The 21,744-nt window shown below is 43.2% G+C and overlaps 1 protein-coding gene across 4 annotated transcripts in view; it reads left to right on the top strand.

The window, feature by feature from the left end:
* prkag3b (protein kinase, AMP-activated, gamma 3b non-catalytic subunit) overlaps positions 1 to 14,914 on the top strand; it is a 43,286-nt gene extending 28,372 nt beyond the window's left edge. For 3 of the 4 annotated variants that reach the window (XM_046347395.1, XM_046347306.1, XM_046347526.1), the window contains exons 12-13: positions 7,373 to 7,466; positions 14,619 to 14,914. In XM_046347395.1, the coding sequence (XP_046203351.1) occupies positions 7,373 to 7,466; positions 14,619 to 14,671 (147 nt within the window). In that variant the 3' untranslated portion in view covers positions 14,672 to 14,914. Of the gene's footprint in view, positions 1 to 7,372; positions 7,564 to 14,618 lie in introns of all 4 variants that reach the window. The other variant, XR_006838562.1, reaches the window with a different exon arrangement.
* The last annotated feature ends 6,830 nt before the right edge of the window (positions 14,915 to 21,744 follow it).

Here is a 21,744-nt window from a genome sequence, read left to right as displayed (position 1 = left end):
GTACAGTAGTATAATATAGTACAGTAGTATAGTCTCGTACAGTAGTATAATATAGTACAGTAGTATAATATATAGTACAGTAGTATAGTCTCGTACAGTAGTATAATATAGTACAGTAGTATAGTCTCGTACAGTAGTATAATATAGTACAGTAGTATAATATATAGTACAGTAGTATAGTCTCGTACAGTAGTATAATATAGTACAGTAGTATAGTCTCGTACAGTAGTATAATATAGTACAGTAGTATAATATATAGTACAGTAGTATAGTCTCGTACAGTAGTATAATATAGTACAGTAGTATATTATAGTACAGTAGTATATTATAGTACAGTAGTATAGTCTAGTACAGTAGTATAATATATAGTACAGTAGTATAGTCTCGTACAGTAGTATAATATAGTACAGTAGTATAGTATAGTACAGTAGTATATTATAGTACAGTAGTATAGTCTCGTACAGTAGTATAATATAGTACAGTAGTATAGTCTCGTACAGTAGTATAATATAGTACAGTAGTATAGTCTCGTACAGTAGTATAATATAGTACAGTAGTATAATATAGTACAGTAGTATAGTCTCGTACAGTAGTATAATATAGTACAGTAGTATAGTCTAGTACAGTTGTATAATATAGTACAGTAGTATAATATAGTACAGTAGTATAATATAGTACAGTAGTATAATATATAGTACAGTAGTATAGTCTCGTACAGTAGTATAATATAGTACAGTAGTATAATATATAGTACAGTAGTATAATATAGTACAGTAGTATAATATATAGTACAGTAGTATAATATATAGTACAGTAGTATAATATAGTACAGTAGTATAATATAGTACAGTAGTATAATATAGTACAGTAGTATAGTCTCGTACAGTAGTATAATATAGTACAGTAGTATAGTCTCGTACAGTAGTATAATATATAGTACAGTAGTATAATATAGTACAGTAGTATAATATAGGACAGTAGTATAATATAGTACAGTAGTATAGTCTCGTACAGTAGTATAATATAGTACAGTAGTATAGTCTAGTACAGTAGTATAATATAGTACAGTAGTATAATATATAGTACAGTAGTATAGTCTTGTACAGTAGTATAATATAGTACAGTAGTATAATATATAGTACAGTAGTATAATATAGTACAGTAGTATAATATAGTACAGTAGTATAATATAGTACAGTAGTATAATATATAGTACAGTAGTATAATATATAGTACAGTAGTATAATATAGTACAGTAGTATAATATATAGTACAGTAGTATAATATAGTACAGTAGTATAGTCTAGTACAGTAGTATAATATAGTACAGTAGTATAATATAGTACAGTAGTATAATATAGTACAGTAGTATAGTCTAGTACAGTAGTATAATATAGTACAGTAGTATAATATAGTACAGTAGTATAATATATAGTACAGTAGTATAATATAGTACAGTAGTATAATATAGTACAGTAGTATAGTCTCGTACAGTAGTATAATATAGTACAGTAGTATAGTCTCGTACAGTAGTATAATATATAGTACAGTAGTATAATATAGTACAGTAGTATAATATAGTACAGTAGTATAGTCTCGTACAGTAGTATAATATAGTACAGTAGTATAGTCTCGTACAGTAGTATAATATATAGTACAGTAGTATAATATAGTACAGTAGTATAATATAGTACAGTAGTATAATATAGTACAGTAGTATAGTCTCATACAGTAGTATAATATAGTACAGTAGTATAGTCTAGTACAGTAGTATAATATAGTACAGTAGTATAATATAGTACAGTAGTATAGTCTCGTACAGTAGTATAATATAGTACAGTAGTATAATATATAGTACAGTAGTATAGTCTCGTACAGTAGTATAATATAGTACAGTAGTATAGTCTCGTACAGTAGTATAATACAGTACAGTAGTATAGTCTCGTACAGTAGTATAATATAGTACAGTAGTATAGTCTCGTACAGTAGTATAATATAGTACAGTAGTATAATATATAGTACAGTAGTATAATATAGTACAGTAGTATAATATATAGTACAGTAGTATAATATAGTACAGTAGTATAGTCTCGTACAGTAGTATAATATAGTACAGTAGTATAATATAGTACAGTAGTATAATATAGTACAGTAGTATAGTCTCATACAGTAGTATAATATAGTACAGTAGTATAGTCTCGTACAGTAGTATAATATATAGTACAGTAGTATAATATAGTACAGTAGTATAATATAGTACAGTAGTATAATATAGTACAGTAGTATAGTCTCGTACAGTAGTATAATAAGGTACAGTAGTATAATATAGTACAGTAGTATAATATAGTACAGTAGTATAATATATAGTACAGTAGTATAATATAGTACAGTAGTATAATATAGTACAGTAGTATAGTCTAGTACAGTAGTATAATATAGTACAGTAGTATAATATAGTACAGTAGTATAGTCTAGTACAGTAGTATAGTCTAGTACAGTAGTATAATATAGTACAGTAGTATAATATAGTACAGTAGTATAATATAGTACAGTAGTATAGTCTAGTACAGTCGTATAATATAGTACAGTAGTATAATATAGTACAGTAGTATAATATATAGTACAGTAGTATAATATAGTACAGTAGTATAATATATAGTACAGTAGTATAGTCTCGTACAGTAGTATAATATATAGTACAGTAGTATAATATATAGTGCAGTAGTATAATATAGTACAGTAGTATAATATAGTACAGTAGTATAGTCTCGTACAGTAGTATAATATAGTACAGTAGTATAGTCTCGTACAGTAGTATAATATATAGTACAGTAGTATAATATAGTACAGTAGTATAATATAGGACAGTAGTATAATATAGTACAGTAGTATAGTCTCGTACAGTAGTATAATATAGTACAGTAGTATAGTCTAGTACAGTAGTATAATATAGTACAGTAGTATAATATATAGTACAGTAGTATAATATAGTACAGTAGTATAATATAGTACAGTAGTATAGTCTCGTACAGTAGTATAATATAGTACAGTAGTATAGTCTCGTACAGTAGTATAATATAGTACAGTAGTATAATATAGTACAGTAGTATAATATAGTACAGTAGTATAGTCTCATACAGTAGTATAATATAGTACAGTAGTATAGTCTCGTACAGTAGTATAATATATAGTACAGTAGTATAATATAGTACAGTAGTATAATATAGTACAGTAGTATAATATAGTACAGTAGTATAGTCTCGTACAGTAGTATAATATAGTACAGTAGTATAATATAGTACAGTAGTATAATATATAGTACAGTAGTATAATATAGTACAGTAGTATAATATAGTACAGTAGTATACTATAGTACAGTAGTATAATATAGTACAGTAGTATAATATAGTACAGTAGTATAGTCTAGTACAGTAGTATAGTCTAGTACAGTAGTATAATATAGTACAGTAGTATAATATAGTACAGTAGTATAGTCTCGTACAGTAGTATAATATATAGTACAGTAGTATAATATAGTACAGTAGTATAATATAGTACAGTAGTATAGTCTCGTACAGTAGTTTAATATAGTACAGTACTATAGTCTAGTACAGTAGTATAATATAGTACAGTAGTATAATATAGTACAGTAGTATAATATAGTACAGTAGTATAATATATAGTACAGTAGTATAGTCTCGTACAGTAGTATAATATATAGTACAGTAGTATAATATAGTACAGTAGTATAATATAGTACAGTAGTATAATATAGTACAGTAGTATAATACATAGTACAGTAGTATAATATAGTACAGTAGTATAATATATAGTACAGTAGTATAATATAGTACAGTAGTATAATATAGTACAGTAGTATAATATAGTACAGTAGTATAATATATAGTACAGTAGTATAATATAGTACAGTAGTATAATATAGTACAGTAGTATAATATATAGTACAGTAGTATAATATAGTACAGTAGTATAATATAGTACAGTAGTATAGTCTCGTACAGTAGTATAATATAGTACAGTAGTATATTCTCGTACAGTAGTATAATATATAGTACAGTAGTATAATATAGTACAGTAGTATAATATAGTACAGTAGTATAATATAGTACAGTAGTATAGTCTCGTACAGTAGTATAATATAGTACAGTAGTATAGTCTAGTACAGTAGTATAATATAGTACAGTAGTATAATATAGTGCAGTAGTATAATATATAGTACAGTAGTATAGTCTCGTACAGTAGTATAATATAGTACAGTAGTATAATATATAGTACAGTAGTATAATATAGTACAGTAGTATAATATAGTACAGTAGTATAATATAGTACCGTAGTATAATATATAGTACAGTAGTATAATATAGTACAGTAGTATAATATAGTACAGTAGTATAATATAGTACAGTAGTATAATATAGTACAGTAGTATAGTCTCATACAGTAGTATAATATAGTACAGTAGTATAATATAGTACAGTAGTATAATATAGTACAGTAGTATAATATATAGTACAGTAGTATAATATATAGTACAGTAGTATAATATAGTACAGTAGTATAGTATAGTACAGTAGTATAATATAGTACAGTAGTATAATATAGTACAGTAGTATATTATAGTACAGTAGTATACCTATTGACTATGGTCCAAAGTAATAAACTACATAGGGTGCAATTTGCCGTGTCTCTTCCCTTCCTCCTCTTCCACCCTCTCTTCTCTTCCTCCCAGGTTCACCTTCTCTCCTCTTCCTCCAAGTTCATCCTCTCTCCTCTTCATCCCAGGTTCACCCTCTCTCCTCTTCCTCCCAGGTTCACCCTCGCTCCTCTTCCTCCAGGTTCACCCTCTCTCCTCTTCCTCCCAGGTTCACCCTCTCTCCTCTTCCTCTACCCTCTCTTCTCTTCCTCCCAGGTTCACCTTCTCTCCTCTTCCTCCCAGGTTCACCCTCTCTCCTCTTCCTCTACCCTCTCTCCTCTTCCTCCAGGTTCACCCTCTCTCCTCTTCCTCTACCCTCTCTTCTCTTCCTCCCAGGTGCACCCTCTCCTCTTCCTCCAGGTTCACCCTCTCTCCTCTTCCTCCAGGTTCACCCTCTCTCCTCTTCCTCCAGGTTCACCCTCTCTCCTCTTCCTCTACCCTCTCTCCTCTTCCTCCAGGTTCACCCTCTCTCCTCTTCCTCTACCTTCTCTCCTCTTCCTCCCAGGTTCACCCTCTCTCCTCTTCCTCTACCCTCTCTCCTCTTCCTCCAGGTTCACCCTCTCTCCTCTTCCTCTACCCTCTCTTCTCTTCCTCCCAGGTTCACCCTCTCCTCTTCCTCCAGGTTCACCCTCTCTCCTCTTCCTCCAGGTTCACCCTCTCTCCTCTTCCTCCAGGTTCACCCTCTCTCCTCTTCCTCCCAGGATCACCCTCTCTCCTCTTCCTCCCAGGTTCACCCTCTCTCCTCTTCCTCTACCCTCTCTCCTCTTCCTCCAGGTTCACCCTCTCTCCTCTTCCTCTACCCTCTCTCCTCTTCCTACAGGTTCACCCTCTCTCCTCTTCCTACAGGTTCACCCTCTCTCCTCTTCCTCCAGGTTCACCCTCTCTCCTCTTCCTCCATGTTCACCCTCTCTCCTCTTCCTACAGGTTCACCCTCTCTCCTCTTCCTCCAGGTTCACCCTCTCTCCTCTTCCTCCATGTTCACCCTCTCTCCTCTTCCTCCCAGGTTCACCCTCTCTCTTCTTCCTCCAGGTTCACCCTCTCTTCTCTTCATCCCAGGTTCACCCTCTCTCCTCTTCCTCCCAGGTTCACCCTCTCTCCTCTTCCTCCCAGGTTCACCCTCTCTTCTCTTCCTACAGGTTCACCCTCTCTCCTCTTCCTCCCAGGTTCACCCTCTCTCCTCTTCCTCCCAGGTTCACCCTCTCTCATCTTCCTCCCAGGTTCACCCTCTCTCCTATTCCTCCCAGGTTCACCCTCTCTCCTCTTCCTCCCAGGTTCACCCTCTCTCCTCTTCCTCTACCCCTCTCCTCTTCCTCCAGGTTCACCCTCTCTCCTCTTCCTCTACCCTCTCTCCTCTTCCTACAGGTTCACCCTCTCTCCTCTTCCTCCCAGGTTCACCCTCTCTCCTCTTCCTCCATGTTCACCCTCTCTCCTCTTCCTCCAGGTTCACTCTCTCTCATCTTCCTCCAGGTTCACCCTCTCTCCTCTTCCTCCCAGGTTCACCCTCTCTTCTCTTCCTCCAGGTTCACCCTCTCTTCTCTTCCTCCCAGGTTCACCCTCTCTCCTCTTCCTCCCAGGTTCACCCTCTCTTCTCTTCCTCCAGGTTCACCCTCTCTCCTCTTCCTCCCAGGTTCACCCTCTCTCCTCTTCCTCCCAGGTTCACCCTCTCTCTTCTTCCTCTACCCTCTCTCCTCTTCCTCCAGGTTCACCCTCTCTCCTCTTCCTCTACCCTCTCTCCTCTTCCTCCAGGTTCACCCTCTCTCCTCTTCCTCCCAGGTTCACCCTCTCTCCTCTTCCTCCCAGGTTCACCCTCGCTCCTCTTCCTCTACCCTCTCTCCTCTTCCTCCAGGTTCACCCTCTCTCCTCTTCCTCCCAGGTTCACCCTCTCTCCTATTCCTCCCAGGTTCACCCTCTCTCCTCTTCCTCCCAGGTTCACCCTCTCTCCTCTTCCTCTACCCTCTCTCCTCTTCCTCCAGGTTCACCCTCTCTCCTCTTCCTCTACCCTCTCTCCTCTTCCTACAGGTTCACCCTCTCTCCTCTTCCTCCCAGGTTCACCCTCTCTCCTCTTCCTCCATGTTCACCCTCTCTCCTCTTCCTCCAGGTTCACTCTCTCTCATCTTCCTCCAGGTTCACCCTCTCTCCTCTTCCTCCCAGGTTCACCCTCTCTTCTCTTCCTCCAGGTTCACCCTCTCTTCTCTTCCTCCCAGGTTCACCCTCTCTCCTCTTCCTCCCAGGTTCACCCTCTCTTCTCTTCCTCCAGGTTCACCCTCTCTCCTCTTCCTCCCAGGTTCACCCTCTCTCCTCTTCCTCCCAGGTTCACCCTCTCTCTTCTTCCTCTACCCTCTCTCCTCTTCCTCCAGGTTCACCCTCTCTCCTCTTCCTCTACCCTCTCTCCTCTTCCTCCAGGTTCACCCTCTCTCCTCTTCCTCCCAGGTTCACCCTCTCTCCTCTTCCTCCCAGGTTCACCCTCGCTCCTCTTCCTCTACCCTCTCTCCTCTTCCTCCAGGTTCACCCTCTCTCCTCTTCCTCCCAGGTTCACCCTCTCTTCTCTTCCTCCCCGGTTCACCCTCTCTCCTCTTCCTCTACCCTCGCTCCTCTTCCTCCCAGGTTCACCCTCTCTCCTCTTCCTCCCAGGTTCACCCTCTCACCTCTTCCTCCCAGGTCCACCGTCTCGTGCTGGTGGATAAAGATGACGTGGTGGGGGGGATCGTCTCGCTCTCTGACCTACTCCAGGCCCTGGTCTTGACCCCGGCAGGTATTGATGCCCTTTTCTCTTAGCACCTGACTGTGGGTTGGGGGGTCCATCTATCACTACCCACCACCTCCCAGCCCCTCCCCAGCCCCAACCCCAGGTAAGCCCACTGGCTGTCGGTCGCCCTCTAGTCCTGTCCTGTCTTGCTAGTCCTGCCCTGTCCTGTCCTGCCTTGCCCTGTCTTGTCTCGCTTCCCCCTCTCCTCTACTCTCCCCTCGCTTCCCCCTCTCCTTTCCCCTCTCCCCTCCTTTCCCCGCCCCTCCTTTCCCCTCCTTTCCCCGCCCCTCCTTTCCCCTCTCCCCTCCCTTCCTTTCCCCTCTCCCCTCCCCTCCTTTCCCCTCTCCCCTCCCCTCCTTTCCCCTCTCCCCTCCTTTCCCCTCCCCTCCTTTCCCCCCCCTCCCCCACCTCCCCTTTCCTCTCGCCTCCCCCTCATTCCTCCCCTCCTTTCCTTCCCCCTCGCTTCCTCCCCTCCTTTCCTTCCCCCCTCGTTTCCTCCCCTCCTCTCCCCTCCTCCTCTCTACACTCCCCTCTTCACCCCTCCCCACAGCCTCTTCCCCCTCTTCCTCTTCCCCTCCCCCTTCCTTCCTATCCCCTTTCCCTTCTCCTCTCTCCCCTTCTCCCCTCTCCCTCCTCTCCCCTCCCTCCTTTCCCCTTCTCCCCTCTCCCTCCTCTCCCCTCCGTTCTTCAAAAGAGAGATCCTTTCCCCTTCTCCCCTCTCCCTCCTCTCCCCTCCCTCCTTTCCCCTTCTCCCCTCTCCCTCCTCTCCCCCCCCCCTCCTTTCCCCTTCTCCCCTTCTCCCCTCTCCCTCCTCTCCCCTCCCTCCTTTCCCCTTCTCCCCTCTCCCTCCTCTCCCCTCCCTCCTTTCCCCTTCTCCCCTCTCCCTCCTCTCCCCTCCCTCCTTTCCCCTTCTCCCCTCTCCTCTTCCCTCTCCACTCTCCTCTCGCCTCCTCCCCTCCTCTCCTCTCTTCTGCTCTTGCCCTCTCCTTACCTCCCTCCTCCCCTCTCCCCCACTCTCCCCAACTCTCCTCTTCCCTTCCCTCCTCCCTGCCATCTCTTCTCTTCTCCTCCCCTCCTCTCCCCTCCTTTCCACTCCCCTCTTCCCTCCTTTTCCTTTCTCCTCTCACCTCATCCCCTCTTCTCCCCTCCTCTCCTCCTTTCCACTCTCCTCCTCCCTTCTTTCTTCCCTGCTTGCCTGCTTGGCTTGTGGTCCTGTTGTCCGCCTGCTGTCCTGTTGGCCTGTGGGACAATTCTTTCAAACCCAATAATCTACAGAACTTGATGATTCTTGGTCAATCATTTTTCCAGCATCTGTCATCGACTCACTCTGCCTTGGCTCATCATGCCCCTCACTGTGGCCTGAACAGAGTAGAGTAGTGGCAGTGGTCTCTGACCAGAGTAGAGTAGTGGCAGTGGTCTCTAACCAGAGTAGAGTAGTGGCAGTGGTCTCTAACCAGAGTAGAGTAGTGGCAGTGGTCTCTGACCAGAGTAGAGTAGTGGCAGTGGTCTCTGACCAGAGTAGAGTAGAGGCAGTGGTCTCTGACCAGAGTAGAGTAGTGGCAGTGGTCTCTAACCAGAGTAGAGTAGTGGCAGTGGTCTCTAACCAGAGTAGAGTAGAGTAGTGGCAGTGGTCTCTAACCAGAGTAGAGTAGTGGCAGTGGTCTCTAACCAGAGTAGAGTAGTGGCAGTGGTCTCTAACCAGAGTAGAGTAGAGTAGTGGCAGTGGTCTCTAACCAGAGTAGAGTAGTGGCAGTGGTCTCTGACCAGAGTGGAGTAGAGGCAGTGGTCTCTGACCAGAGTAGAGTAGTGGCAGTGGTCTCTAACCAGAGTAGAGTAGAGTAGTGGCAGTGGTCTCTAACCAGAGTAGAGTAGTGGCAGTGGTCTCTAACCAGAGTAGAGTAGTGGTAGTGGTCTCTAACCAGAGTAGAGTAGAGTAGTGGCAGTGGTCTCTGACCAGAGTAGAGTAGAGTAGTGGCAGTGGTCTCTAACCAGAGTAGAGTAGAGTAGTGGCAGTGGTCTCTGACCAGAGTAGAGTAGAGGCAGTGGTCTCTAACCAGAGTAGAGTAGTGGCAGTGGTCTCTAACCAGAGTAGAGTAGTGGTAGTGGTCTCTAACCAGAGTAGAGTAGAGTAGTGGCAGTGGTCTCTAACCAGAGTAGAGTAGAGTAGTGGCAGTGGTCTCTGACCAGAGTAGAGTAGAGGCAGTGGTCTCTAACCAGAGTAGAGTAGTGGCAGTGGTCTCTGACCAGAGTAGAGTAGTGGCAGTGGTCTCTAACCAGAGTAGAGTAGTGGTAGTGGTCTCTAACCAGAGTAGAGTAGAGGTAGTGGTCTCTAACCAGAGTAGAGTAGAGGCAGTGGTCTCTAACCAGAGTAGAGTAGAGTAGTGGCAGTGGTCTCTAACCAGAGTAGAGTAGTGGCAGTGGTCTCTAACCAGAGTAGAGTAGTGTAGTGGCAGTGGTCTCTAACCATAGTAGAGTAGAGTAGTGGCAGTGGTCTCTAACCAGAGTAGAGTAGAGTAGTGGCAGTGGTCTCTAACCAGAGTAGAGTAGAGTAGTGGCAGTGGTCTCTGACCAGAGTAGAGTAGAGGCAGTGGTCTCTAACCAGAGTAGAGTAGAGTAGTGGCAGTGGTCTCTAACCAGAGTAGAGTAGAGGCAGTGGTCTCTAACCAGAGTAGAGTAGAGTAGTGGCAGTGGTCTCTAACCAGAGTAGAGTAGTGGCAGTGGTCTCTAACCAGCGTAGAGTAGTGGTCTCTAACCAGAGTAGAGTAGAGTAGTGGCAGTGGTCTCTAACCAGAGTAGAGTAGTGGTCTCTAACCAGAGTAGAGTAGAGTAGTGGCAGTGGTCTCTAACCAGAGTAGAGTAGTGGCAGTGGTCTCTAACCAGAGTAGAGTAGAGGCAGTGGTCTCTAACCAGAGTAGAGTAGTGGTAGTGGTCTCTAACCAGAGTAGAGTAGTGGCAGTAGTCTCTAACCAGAGTAGAGTAGTGGCAGTGGTCTCTAACCAGAGTAGAGTAGTGGTCTCTAACCAGAGTAGAGTAGAGTAGTGGCAGTGGTCTCTAACCAGAGTAGAGTAGTGGCAGTGGTCTCTAACCAGAGTAGAGTAGTGGCAGTGGTCTCTAACCAGAGTAGAGTAGAGGCAGTGGTCTCTAACCAGAGTAGAGTAGTGGCAGTGGTCTCTAACCAGAGTAGAGTAGTGGCAGTGGTCTCTAACCAGAGTAGAGTAGTGGCAGTGGTCTCTAACCAGAGTAGAGTAGTGGTCTCTAACCAGAGTAGAGTAGAGTAGTGGCAGTGGTCTCTAACCAGAGTAGAGTAGTGGCAGTGGTCTCTAACCAGAGTAGAGTAGAGGCAGTGGTCTTTAACCAGAGTAGAGTAGTGGCAGTGGTCTCTAACCAGAGTAGAGTAGTGGCAGTGGTCTCTAACCAGAGTAGAGTAGTGGTCTCTAACCAGAGTAGAGTAGAGTAGTGGCAGTGGTCTCTAACCAGAGTAGAGTAGTGGCAGTGGTCTCTAACCAGAGTAGAGTAGTGGCAGTGGTCTCTAACCAGAGTAGAGTAGAGGCAGTGGTCTCTAACCAGAGTAGAGTAGTGGCAGTGGTCTCTAACCAGAGTAGAGTAGAGGCAGTGGTCTCTAACCAGAGTAGAGTAGTGGCAGTGGTCTCTAACCAGAGTAGAGTAGAGGCAGTGGTCTCTAACCAGAGTAGAGTAGTGGCAGTGGTCTCTAACCAGAGTAGAGTAGAGGCAGTGGTCTCTAACCAGAGTAGAGTAGAGGCAGTGTAGAGGACGATCGATTCAGATTTTTCAACGCCGATACCGATTTATTGGAAGACCAAAAAAAGCAGATGAATCTGCCGGTTTATATATATATATATATTAAATTTGTATTTTATATATATATATTTTTTATTTGTATTTTATATATATATATTTTTTATTTGTATTTTATATAAATATATTAAATTTGTATTTCATATATATATATTTTATTTGTATTTTATATATATATATATTTTATTTTTATTTTATATATATATATTTTTTTTATTTGTATTTTATATATATATATATTTACTTGTATTTTATATATATATACTTTATTTGTATGTTATATATATATATATTTTTTTTTTATTTGTATTTTATATATATATATATATTTTATTTCTCTTTTATATATATATATATATTTTATTTGTATTTTATATATATATATTTTATTTGTATTTTATATATATATATATTTTATTTGTTTTTATATATATATATATTTTATTTGTATTTTATATATTTTTTATTTATTTGTATTTTATATATATATATATATTTTATTTGTTTTTTATATATATATTTTTTTATTTGTATTTTATATATATATATTTTATTTGTTTTTTATATATATTTTTTTTTATTTGTATTTTATATATATATATTTTATTTGTATTTTATATATATATATATTTTATTTGTATTTTATATATTTTTTATTTATTTGTATTTTATATATTTTTTATTTATTTGTATTTTATATATATATTTATATATCATACTGGCGTTTAACTCAGCTCATTGGCTATCTACCAAGCTAGATTTCAAGAAGATCAGTGGTCATTGGTGCACAATGAGGTCATTGCTCGTTGTCTTCAAAGCAGTTCACTACGCTCAATACACCCCGCAAAAAAAAACAATCAAGTTTGGCTGTGTTTTTTGTAATAATGACAATTACAACATTACTGAATGAACCATGAACACTTTTATTTTAACTTGATATAATACATCAAATCTATTTAGTCTCAAATAAATAATGAAACATGTTCAATTTGGTTTAAATAATGCAAAAACACAGTGTTGGAGAAGAAAGTAAAAGTGCAATATATGCCAGGTAAGAAAGCTAACGTTTCAGTTCCTTGCTCAGAACATGAGAACATATGAAAGCTGGTGGTTCAATATTCCCAGTTAAGAAGTTTTAGGTTGTAGTTATTATATTATGACGTGTTGACCATTTCTCTCTATACCATTTGTATTTCATATACCTTTGACTATTGGATTGCTCCTTGCTGCACTCGCATAACAGGTAGTCAGCCTGCCAGTCAGTCTCCTCGTGGAGTAACAGGTAGTCAGCCTGCCAGTCTCCTCGTGGAGTAACAGGTAGTCAGCCTGCCAGTCTCCTCGTGGAGTAACAGGTAGTCAGCCTGCCAGTCAGTCTCCTCGTGGAGTAACAGGTAGTCAGCCTGCCAGTCTCCTCGTGGAGTAACAGGTAGTCAGCCTGCCAGTCTCCTCGTGGAGTAACAGGTAGTCAGCCTGCCAGTCTCCTCGTGGAGGAACAGGTAGTCAGCCTGCCAGTCTCCTCGTGGAGTAACAGGTAGTCAGCCTGCCAGTCTCCTCATGGAGTAACAGGTAGTCAGCCTGCCAGTCTCCTCATGGAGTAACAGGTGGTCAGCCTGCCACGCAGTCTCCTTGGGGAACACAATGTAATCTGCCATCATGCCGATTACCGATTGTTATGGAATCTTCAAATCGGCCCTAATTAATCGGCCACGCCGATTTAATCGGTCGACCTCGAGACCAGAGCCCAGAATATCTGTCTCTGTGTCTGTGAATAACCTCTGTCGAGTCAACATGGTATTTTATCCCTGAACGGCTACATCCCAAATGGCACCCTATTCCCTATGTAGTGCACTACATTGGACCATATTCCCTATATATTTCACTACTTTTTACCAAATATGGGCCCTGGTCAAAAGTAGTGCACTATGTGTGGAATAGGGTGCGAATTGGCAGCCTCTGTGTGAGAGGCAGACTGTAGTCAGTCAGTTCTGTGTGAGAGGCAGACTAGTCAGTCAACTCTGTGTGAGAGGCAGACTGTAGTCAGTCAGCTCTGTGTGAGAGGCAGACTGTAGTCAGTCAGCTCTGTGTGAGAGGCAGACTGTAGTCAGTCAGCTCTGTGTGAGAGGCAGACTGTAGTCAGTCAGCTCTGTGTGAGAGGCAGACTGTAGTCAGTCAGCTCTGTGTGAGAGGCAGACTGTAGTCAGTCAGCTCTGTGTGAGAGGGAGGCTGTAGTCAGTCAGCTCTGTGTGAGAGGCAGTCAGTTCTGTGTGAGAGGGAGGCTGTAGTCAGTCAGCTCTGTGTGAGAGGCAGTCAGTTCTGTGTGAGAGGGAGGCTGTAGTCAGTCAGCTCTGTGTGAGAGGCAGACTGTAGTCAGTCAGCTCTGTGTGAGAGGCAGACTGTAGTCAGTCAGCTCTGTGTGAGAGGGAGGCTGCAGTCAGTCAGCTCTGTGTGAGAAGTGAGAGGTGACTGCAGTCAGTCAGCTCTGTGTGAGAAGTGAGAGGTGACTGCAGTCAGTCAGCTCTGTGTGAGAAGTGAGAGGTGACTGTAGTCAGTCAGCTCTGTGTGAGAGGCAGACTGTAGTCAGTCAGCTCTGTGTGAGAAGTGAGAGGTGACTGCAGTCAGTCAGCTATGTGTGAGAAGTGAGAGGTGAGAGGTGACTGCAGTCAGTCAGCTCTGTGTGAGAAGTGAGAGGTGACTGCAGTCAGTCAGCTCTGTGTGAGAGGTGAGAGGTGACTGTAGTCAGTCAGTTCTGTGTGAGAGGCAGTCAGTTCTGTGTGAGAAGTGAGAGGTGACTGCAGTCAGTCAGCTCTGTGTGAGAGGTGAGAGGTGATTGTAGTCAGTCAGTTCTGTGTGAGAGGCAGTCAGTTCTGTGTGAGAAGTGAGAGGTGACTGTAGTCAGTCAGTTCTGTGTGAGAAGTGAGAGGCAGACTGTAGTCAGTCAGCTCTGTGTGAGAAGTGAGAGGTGACTGCAGTCAGTCAGCTCTGTGTGAGAGGGAGACTGTAGTCAGTCAGCTCTGTGTGAGAGGTGAGAGGTGACTGCAGTCAGTCAGCTCTGTGTGAGAGGGAGACTGTAGTCAGTCAGCTCTGTGTGAGAGGTGAGAGGTGACTGCAGTAAACCAATCAACCCATTTCTTCTTGTTTGCACAGCGTTTGTTTTGATCATGACCATCTTTGTCTTTGATGTTTCTGAGCTGCCGAACTGCATAAAATGAAACAAGGACAAAAATTAAACCATTTAATTAAGACGGCACATCTTCATATTGGAGGTAAAAACAGACGTGATTGATTTGTGTAAAGTCTCAGTCAAAAATAATGATTTGTTGATCTGCTTCTTTTTTTTTACAGAGATTTCACGAAGAGCTCAAACTCTGACCACTGAAGACAAATTGGGACACTAATAATGAATGAAGACAGAAACTCTGTAAATATTTTTTAGATTGTCCTCGGTAACTTTAAAATGCTTTTTAAAAGGTTTATTATTTTCTGCAGGATAACACCAATACTTTCATATTTTTATATTCATACTTGTGTTTGTTTAGTACTTGTTTGTATACATTTTTGTATACATTAATGTACATTTTATAAAATCTCTCCTATCCCGTTCAAAACTATTATTTATATATATATATATATATATATATATATATATATATATATACAGTACCAGTCAACAGTTTGGACACACCTACCCATTCAAGGTTTTTCTTTATTTTTACTATTTTCTACATTGTAGAATAATAGTGAAGACATCAAAACTATGAAATAACACATATGGAATCATGTAGTAACCAACAAAAATGTTAAACAATTCAAAATATATTTTATATTTGAGATTCTTCAAAGTAGCCACTCTTTGCCTTGATGACAGCTTTGCACACTCTTGGCATTCTCTCAACCAGTTTCACCTGGAATGCTTTTTCAACAGTCTTGAAGGAGTTCCCACTTATGCTGAGCGCTTGTTGGCTGCTTTTCTATCACTCTACGGTCCAACTCATCCCAAACCATCTCAATTGGGTTGAGGTCGGGTGATTGTGGAGGCCAGGTCATCTGATGCAGCACTCCATCACTCTCATTTTTGGTCAAATAGCCATTACACAGCCTGGAGGTGTGTTGTGTCATTGTTCTGTTGAAAAACCAATGATAATCCCACTAAGCACAAACCAGATGGGATGGTGTATTGCTGCAGAATGCTGAGGTAGCCATGCTGGTTAAGTGTGCCTTGAATTCTAAATAAATCACTGACAGTGTCACCAGCAAAGCACCATCACACCTCCTCCTCCATGCTTCACGGTGGGAAATACACATGCAGAGATCATCCATTCACCTACTCTGTCTCAAAAAGACATGGTGGTTGGAACCAAAAATCTCAAATTTGAACTCATCAGACCAAAGGACAAATTTCCACCGTTTCAATGTCCATTCCTCGTGTTTCTTGGCCCCCCCCAAAAAGTCAATTTTTCTTATTGGTGTCCTTTAGTAGTTGTTTCTTTGTGGCAATTTGACCATGCAGTCTCCTCTGAACAGTTGATGTTGAGATGTCTGTTACATGAACTCTGTGAAGCATTTATTTGGGCTGCAATCTGAGGTGCAGTTAACTCTACTGAACTTATCCTCTGCAGCAGAGGTACCTCTGGGTCTTCCTTTCCTCATGAGAGCCAGTTTCATCATAGCGCTTGATGGTTTTTGCGACTGCACTTGAAGAAACTTTCAAAGTTCTTGAAATATTCCAGATTGACTGACCTTAATGTCTTAAAGTAATGATGGATTGTCGTTTCTCTTTGCTTATCTGAGCTGTTCTTACCATAATATGGACTTGGTCTTTTACCAAATAGGGCTATCTTCTGTATACCATAACTTGAATGAGTAGGTGTGTCCAAACATTTGACCACTACTGTAAATATTATGTATCTTTAAATAATGTTCTTCTTGTCCATAAATATTATGTCATCTTTAATTAATATGTCCACTGGAGTGATGGAGGTAGATATGTACAGGGATACTGGAGTGATGGAGGTAGATGTGTATAGGGGGAAGGAGACAGGGATACTGGAGTGATGGAGGTAGATATGTATAGGGATACTGGAGTGATGGAGGTAGATATATATATAGGGGGAAGGAGACAGGGATACTGGAGTGATGGAGGTAGATATATATATAGGGGGAAGGAGACAGGGATACTGGAGTGATGGAGGTAGATATATATATAGGGGGAAGGAGACAGGGATACTGGAGTGATGGAGGTAGATATATATATAGGGGGAAGGAGACAGGGATACTGGAGTGATGGAGGTAGATATATATATATAGGGGGAAGGAGACAGGGATACTGGAGTGATGGAGGTAGATATATATATATAGGGGGAAGGAGACTAGATATCAGGAGTAGCAGCAGCGTATATGATGATTCTATGGGAGTGTGTATGCATGCAGGTGTGTAGAGTCAGTATGAATGTGTTTGTGAGCAAATGTGTGTTGGAGTCTCAGTGTAAGTGTGTAGAGTCCTTTTGAGTCACTGCAAAAATGAAATAAAAGGGTCAATGCATGTAGGCAATTTTTGTTAGATGTTCAGGAGTCTGAAGACTTGGGGGTAGAAGCTGTTCAGCAGTCTGATGGCTTGGGGGTAGAAGCTGTTCAGCAGTCTGATGGCTTGGGGGTAGAAGCTGTTCAGCAGTCTGATGGCTTGGGGGTAGAAGCTGTTCAGCAGTCTGATGGCTTGGGGGTAGAAGCTGTTCAGCAGTCTGATGGCTTGGGGGTAGAAGCTGTTCAGCAGTCTGATGGCTTGGGGGTAGAAGCTGTTCAGTAGTCTGATGGCTTGGGGGTATAAGCTGTTCAGCAGTCTGATGGCTTGGGGGTAGAAGCTGTTCAGCAGTCTGATGGCTTGGGGGTAGAAGCTGTTCAGCAGTCTGATGGCTGGGGGTAGAAGCTGTTCAGCAGTCTGATGGCTGGGGGTAGAAGCTGTTCAGCAGTCTGATGGCTTGGGGGTAGAAGCTGTTCAGCAGTCTGATGGCTTGGGGGTAGAAGCTGTTCAGCAGTCTGATGGCTTGGGGGTAGAAGCTGTTCAGCAGGCTGATGGCTTGGGGGTAGAAGCTGTTCAGCAGTCTGATGGCTTGGGGGTAGAAGCTGTTCAGCAGTCTGATGGCTTGGGGGTAGAAGCTGTTCAGCAGTCTGATGGCTTGGGGTAGAAGCTGTTCAGCAGTCTGATGGCTTGGGGGTAGAAGCTGTTCAGCAGTCTGATGGCTTGGGGGTAGAAGCTGTTCAGCAGTCTGATGGCTTGGGGGTAGAAGCTGTTCAGCAGTCTGATGGCTTGGGGGTAGAAGCTGTTCAGCAGTCTGATGGCTTGGGGGTAGAAGCTGTTCAGCAGTCTGATGGCTTGGGGGTAGAAGCTGTTCAGCAGTCTGATGGCTTGGGGGTAGAAGCTGTTCAGCAGTCTGATGGCTTGGGGGAAGAAGCTGTTCAACAGTCTGATGGCTTGGGGGTAGAAGCTGTTCAGCAGTCTGATGGCTTGGGGGTAGAAGCTGTTCAGCAGTCTGATGGCTTGGGGGTAGAAGCTGTTCAGCAGTCTGATGGCTTAGGGGTAGAAGCTGTTCAGGAGCCTGTTGGTATCAGACTTGGCGCTCCGGTACCTCTTGCCATTCGGTAGCAGATAGAACAGTTGCTTGAGTCTTAGACATATTTCCAGGCCTTCCTTTCCCACCGTTTTGATATGGAGGTACTGAATGGAAAGGAACTCGACCCCAGTGCTGTACTGGGCTGTCCGCACCACCATCTGTAGCGCCATGCGGTCGACGGTGGTGCACTTACCGTACCAAGCAGTGATGCCGTCAGTCAAGATGCTCTCAATGATGCAGCTGAATACATTTTTTTGAGGATCTGATACCAAATCTTTTCAACCTTAGTGGGAAGAACATTTTCTTTGGGAACAGTAGAAACAGAAAGGTGTTAGGGGGTGAGTGGGAGGGAGTCTGTCAGGAAGGACAGCAGTCTGCCAGGAAGGTCAGCAGTCTGTCAGGAAGGACAGCAGTCTGCCAGGAAGGACAGTAGTCTGCCAGGAAGGACAGCAGTCTGCCTGGAAGGACAGCAGTCTGCCAGGAAGAACATCAGTCTGCCTGGAAGGACAGCAGTCTGCCAGGAAGGACAGCAATCTGTCAGGAAGGACAGCAGTCTTCCAGGAAGGACAGCAGTCTGCCAGGAAGGACAGCAGTCTGCCTGGAAGGACAGCAGTCTGCCAGGAAGGACAGCAGTCTGCCAGGAAGGACAGCAGTCTGCCTGGAAGGACAGCAGTCTGCCTGGAAAGACAGCATTCCGGCAGGAAGGACAGCAGTCTGCCTCGAAGGACCGCAGTCTGCCAGGAAGGACAGCAGTCTGCCAGGAAAGACATCAGTCTGCCAGGAAGGACATCAGTCTGCCAGGAAGGACAGCAGTCTGCCTGGAAGGACAGCAGTCTGCCAGGAAGGACAGCAGTCTGCCAGGAAGGACATCAGTCTGCCAGGAAGGACATCAGTCTGCCAGGAAGGACAGCAGTCTGCATGGAAGGACAGCAGTCTGCCAGGAAGGACAGCAGTCTGCCAGGAAGGACAGCAGTCTGCCAGGAAGGACAGGAGTCTGTCAGGACTTGAGGCTGCCAGGACAGGAGTCTCCTGATGAAGAAGGAGCCTCACCTTTGACCTTACCTACACCCTGACCCTGGCCTCGCCTGCTGCACAGATATATACCCCTCTTTATCCTGTCTATCCCCTGACCCTGTCTATCCCCTGACCCTGCCTACACACTTACCCTACCTAACCCCTGACCCTACCTACCCCCTGACCCTGTCTACCCGCTGACCCTACCTACCCCCTGACCCTGCCTATCCCCTGACCCTACCTAACCTCTGACCCTGCCTAACCCCTGACCCTAACTAACCCCTGACCCTGCCTATCCCCTGACCCTGCCTAACCCCTGACCCTACCTAACCCCTGACCCTGCCTAACCCCTGACCCTGCCTAACCCCTGACCCTGCCTAACCCCTGACCCTGCCTAACCCCTGAACCTACCTAACCCCTGACCCTGCCTATCCCCTGACCCTGCCTAACCCCTGACCCTACCTAACCCCTGACCCTGCCTAACCACTGACCCTGCCTAACCCCTGACCCTGCCTAACCCCTGACCCTGCCTACCCCCTGACCCTGCCTAACCCCTGACCCTGCCTAACACCTGACCCTACCTAACCCCTGACTCTGCCTACCCCTTGATCCTGCCTACCCCCTGACCCTGCCTACCCCCTGACCCTACCTACCCCCTGCCCTACCTACCCCTGACCCTACCTACCCCTGACCCTACATACCCCTTGACCCTACCTAACCCCTGACACTACCTACCCCCTGACCCTGCCTACCCCCTGACCCTACCTACCCCCTACCCCCTGACCCTGCCTAACCCTTGACCCTACCTACCCCCTGACCTGGATGCTACTGTCTGTGCCTCATAAGTCTTGAAATGTAAACTTTTTAAAAAGTGTAATACTTGGATCAATGTAAAGTATTTTCAGATAAACATTAAACATGTAACTAAACTGAAATTAAAATTGCCTTACAATTGGATTGTCATAGCAATATTCATAACAATTGAACCGTTTAATTTTGTGGTGGTGTTGAGTCTCTCTCTACCTCAGGAACGTACAAATCGTTTGCAGTAGTCATTAGTATTAGGTGATATTTGTTTCTGCCTTATTTGATATTTATGTAATATTCAATTACACAGTTGCAGGCATCCATTGTAAACCAGTTAGCCGAAAAGGTAAAACATACAACTGAGAATTAATTCTAGGTTGACATTACGGAAACCTGTGTAAAAAGCTTGATGTGGTCAATACTGATTTCACATTCTACTGAATTCTATGTAATAAATAATTACCTCTGAATATCAAGTGCAGTGGTTCTTAACCTTGTTGGAGGTACTGAACCCCACCAGTTTCATATGCGCATTCACCGAACCCTTCTTAATTGGAAAAATAAAATATTATTTTTTCAAATTCATAACATAGTTTACTGGTGCACAAAATGAACCGTGCATCAACATCACTGTGTTCAAAGAACAAAATCATCAAAACATGATTTTCACACAAAAAACAAAAACATAATAATGAATATTTGCTGCAAATCAGTGTGACTTCTGCTGTTTCCTTTCAGAGACCAGTTCAGAAATGCGCAGCTTCACCTTGGCAAGTGCCACTCTCATGTCATTTTCACAACAAAGTCTGTTCCTTTTCTTCGTTTTTATGTCCAGCATCCTCGAAAAGGATTGCTGGCAAAGATATGTTGTAACAAACGGTGTGAAAATCTCCAGAGCTTCTTAGCAATAACAGGGTACGTTACCATTTGTTGACACCAAAACGTTGAAAGTGTTGTTCTGAAGAGTTGCTGTTGAACGTGGCTCTGCTGAATTTCAATGATTTCATCGAGGTATTCATCATTGACATCTGTTGTCTCAACACTGAACGTGAACGGCTGTCTCACCCATGCTGGATATGACTCTCTTGTAGGGAAGTATCCGTCAAGAGACTTTGCAAGCTCATCTAAGTGCGTGGCAATTGCTTGCTTCAGTTCCGAAGGTACAGAAATGTCTCCGATTCCAGATACATCTTCGATCTTACTTACACAGTCGTCCAGCAGGGGAAAGTTTGCGAAGTTATCGTTCTCTGTTCGTCGTTTCCATAACGGTAGCTTTTTTTTTAAAGCCTTCAGGTTTTTCTCCGCTTCGATGATGTTGACTCCACCGCCCTGCATCTTCTGATTGAGATGACTGAGAGCTGCGAAGATATCAGCCATGTATGCTAAAATGAGAATGAACTCAGAATTAACTTCAGCCTCTTTTCCCGTCATGATATTCGCCATCTTCAACACAGCTGGTTTTATGAGTGTTTCACCAATGGTGTGTGGTTTGCCCTGCTTTGCGATCAGGTAATCAACTTCGTACGATGCTGTGAGGATCGGTTTGTTGATGGGTACAAAGCCGAGAACAGGCAGAGTAGCCTTTTCATCGAATCTGGCTCTCTTCACCTTGAATTCAGCGAGCGTTGTGTTCTTGTATTTTCCATCTCCATGCAGCTTAAGGAAGTGTTCTCTTAGTTTTGCCGGTGCTAGACTAGAATTGCTCAACTTAGCATTGCAAATCATGCAGTTAGGACGCTGACTCCCATCACGTTCCGTTATACATGTGAATCCATATTGTACATATTCGTCTGACCACTTTATTTCTTTGCTCGACATAGTAAGTATGAAGGGATTAAAATATTAAGAAAGAAATCACAAGACGACTTCTGAGCGCACCAAATTCCCTGCAGCACAGATAGGCCAAGCGATGAAGCGTGATCACCTGCAGCCAATGATGGCGTGTCATCACAAATCATATGAGTCGGATGTGTGTCTTGACCTCCGCCGAACCCCTGAGACTGACTCACCGAACCACTGGGGTTCGATCAAACCCAGGTTAA

The sequence above is a fragment of the Oncorhynchus gorbuscha genome, linkage group LG01 (assembly GCF_021184085.1).
Source record: "Oncorhynchus gorbuscha isolate QuinsamMale2020 ecotype Even-year linkage group LG01, OgorEven_v1.0, whole genome shotgun sequence".
Taxonomy (NCBI): Eukaryota; Metazoa; Chordata; class Actinopteri; order Salmoniformes; family Salmonidae; genus Oncorhynchus; species Oncorhynchus gorbuscha.
Note: the sequence above shows the minus strand (reverse complement) of the source record. Positions and strands in the feature narration are given on the sequence as shown.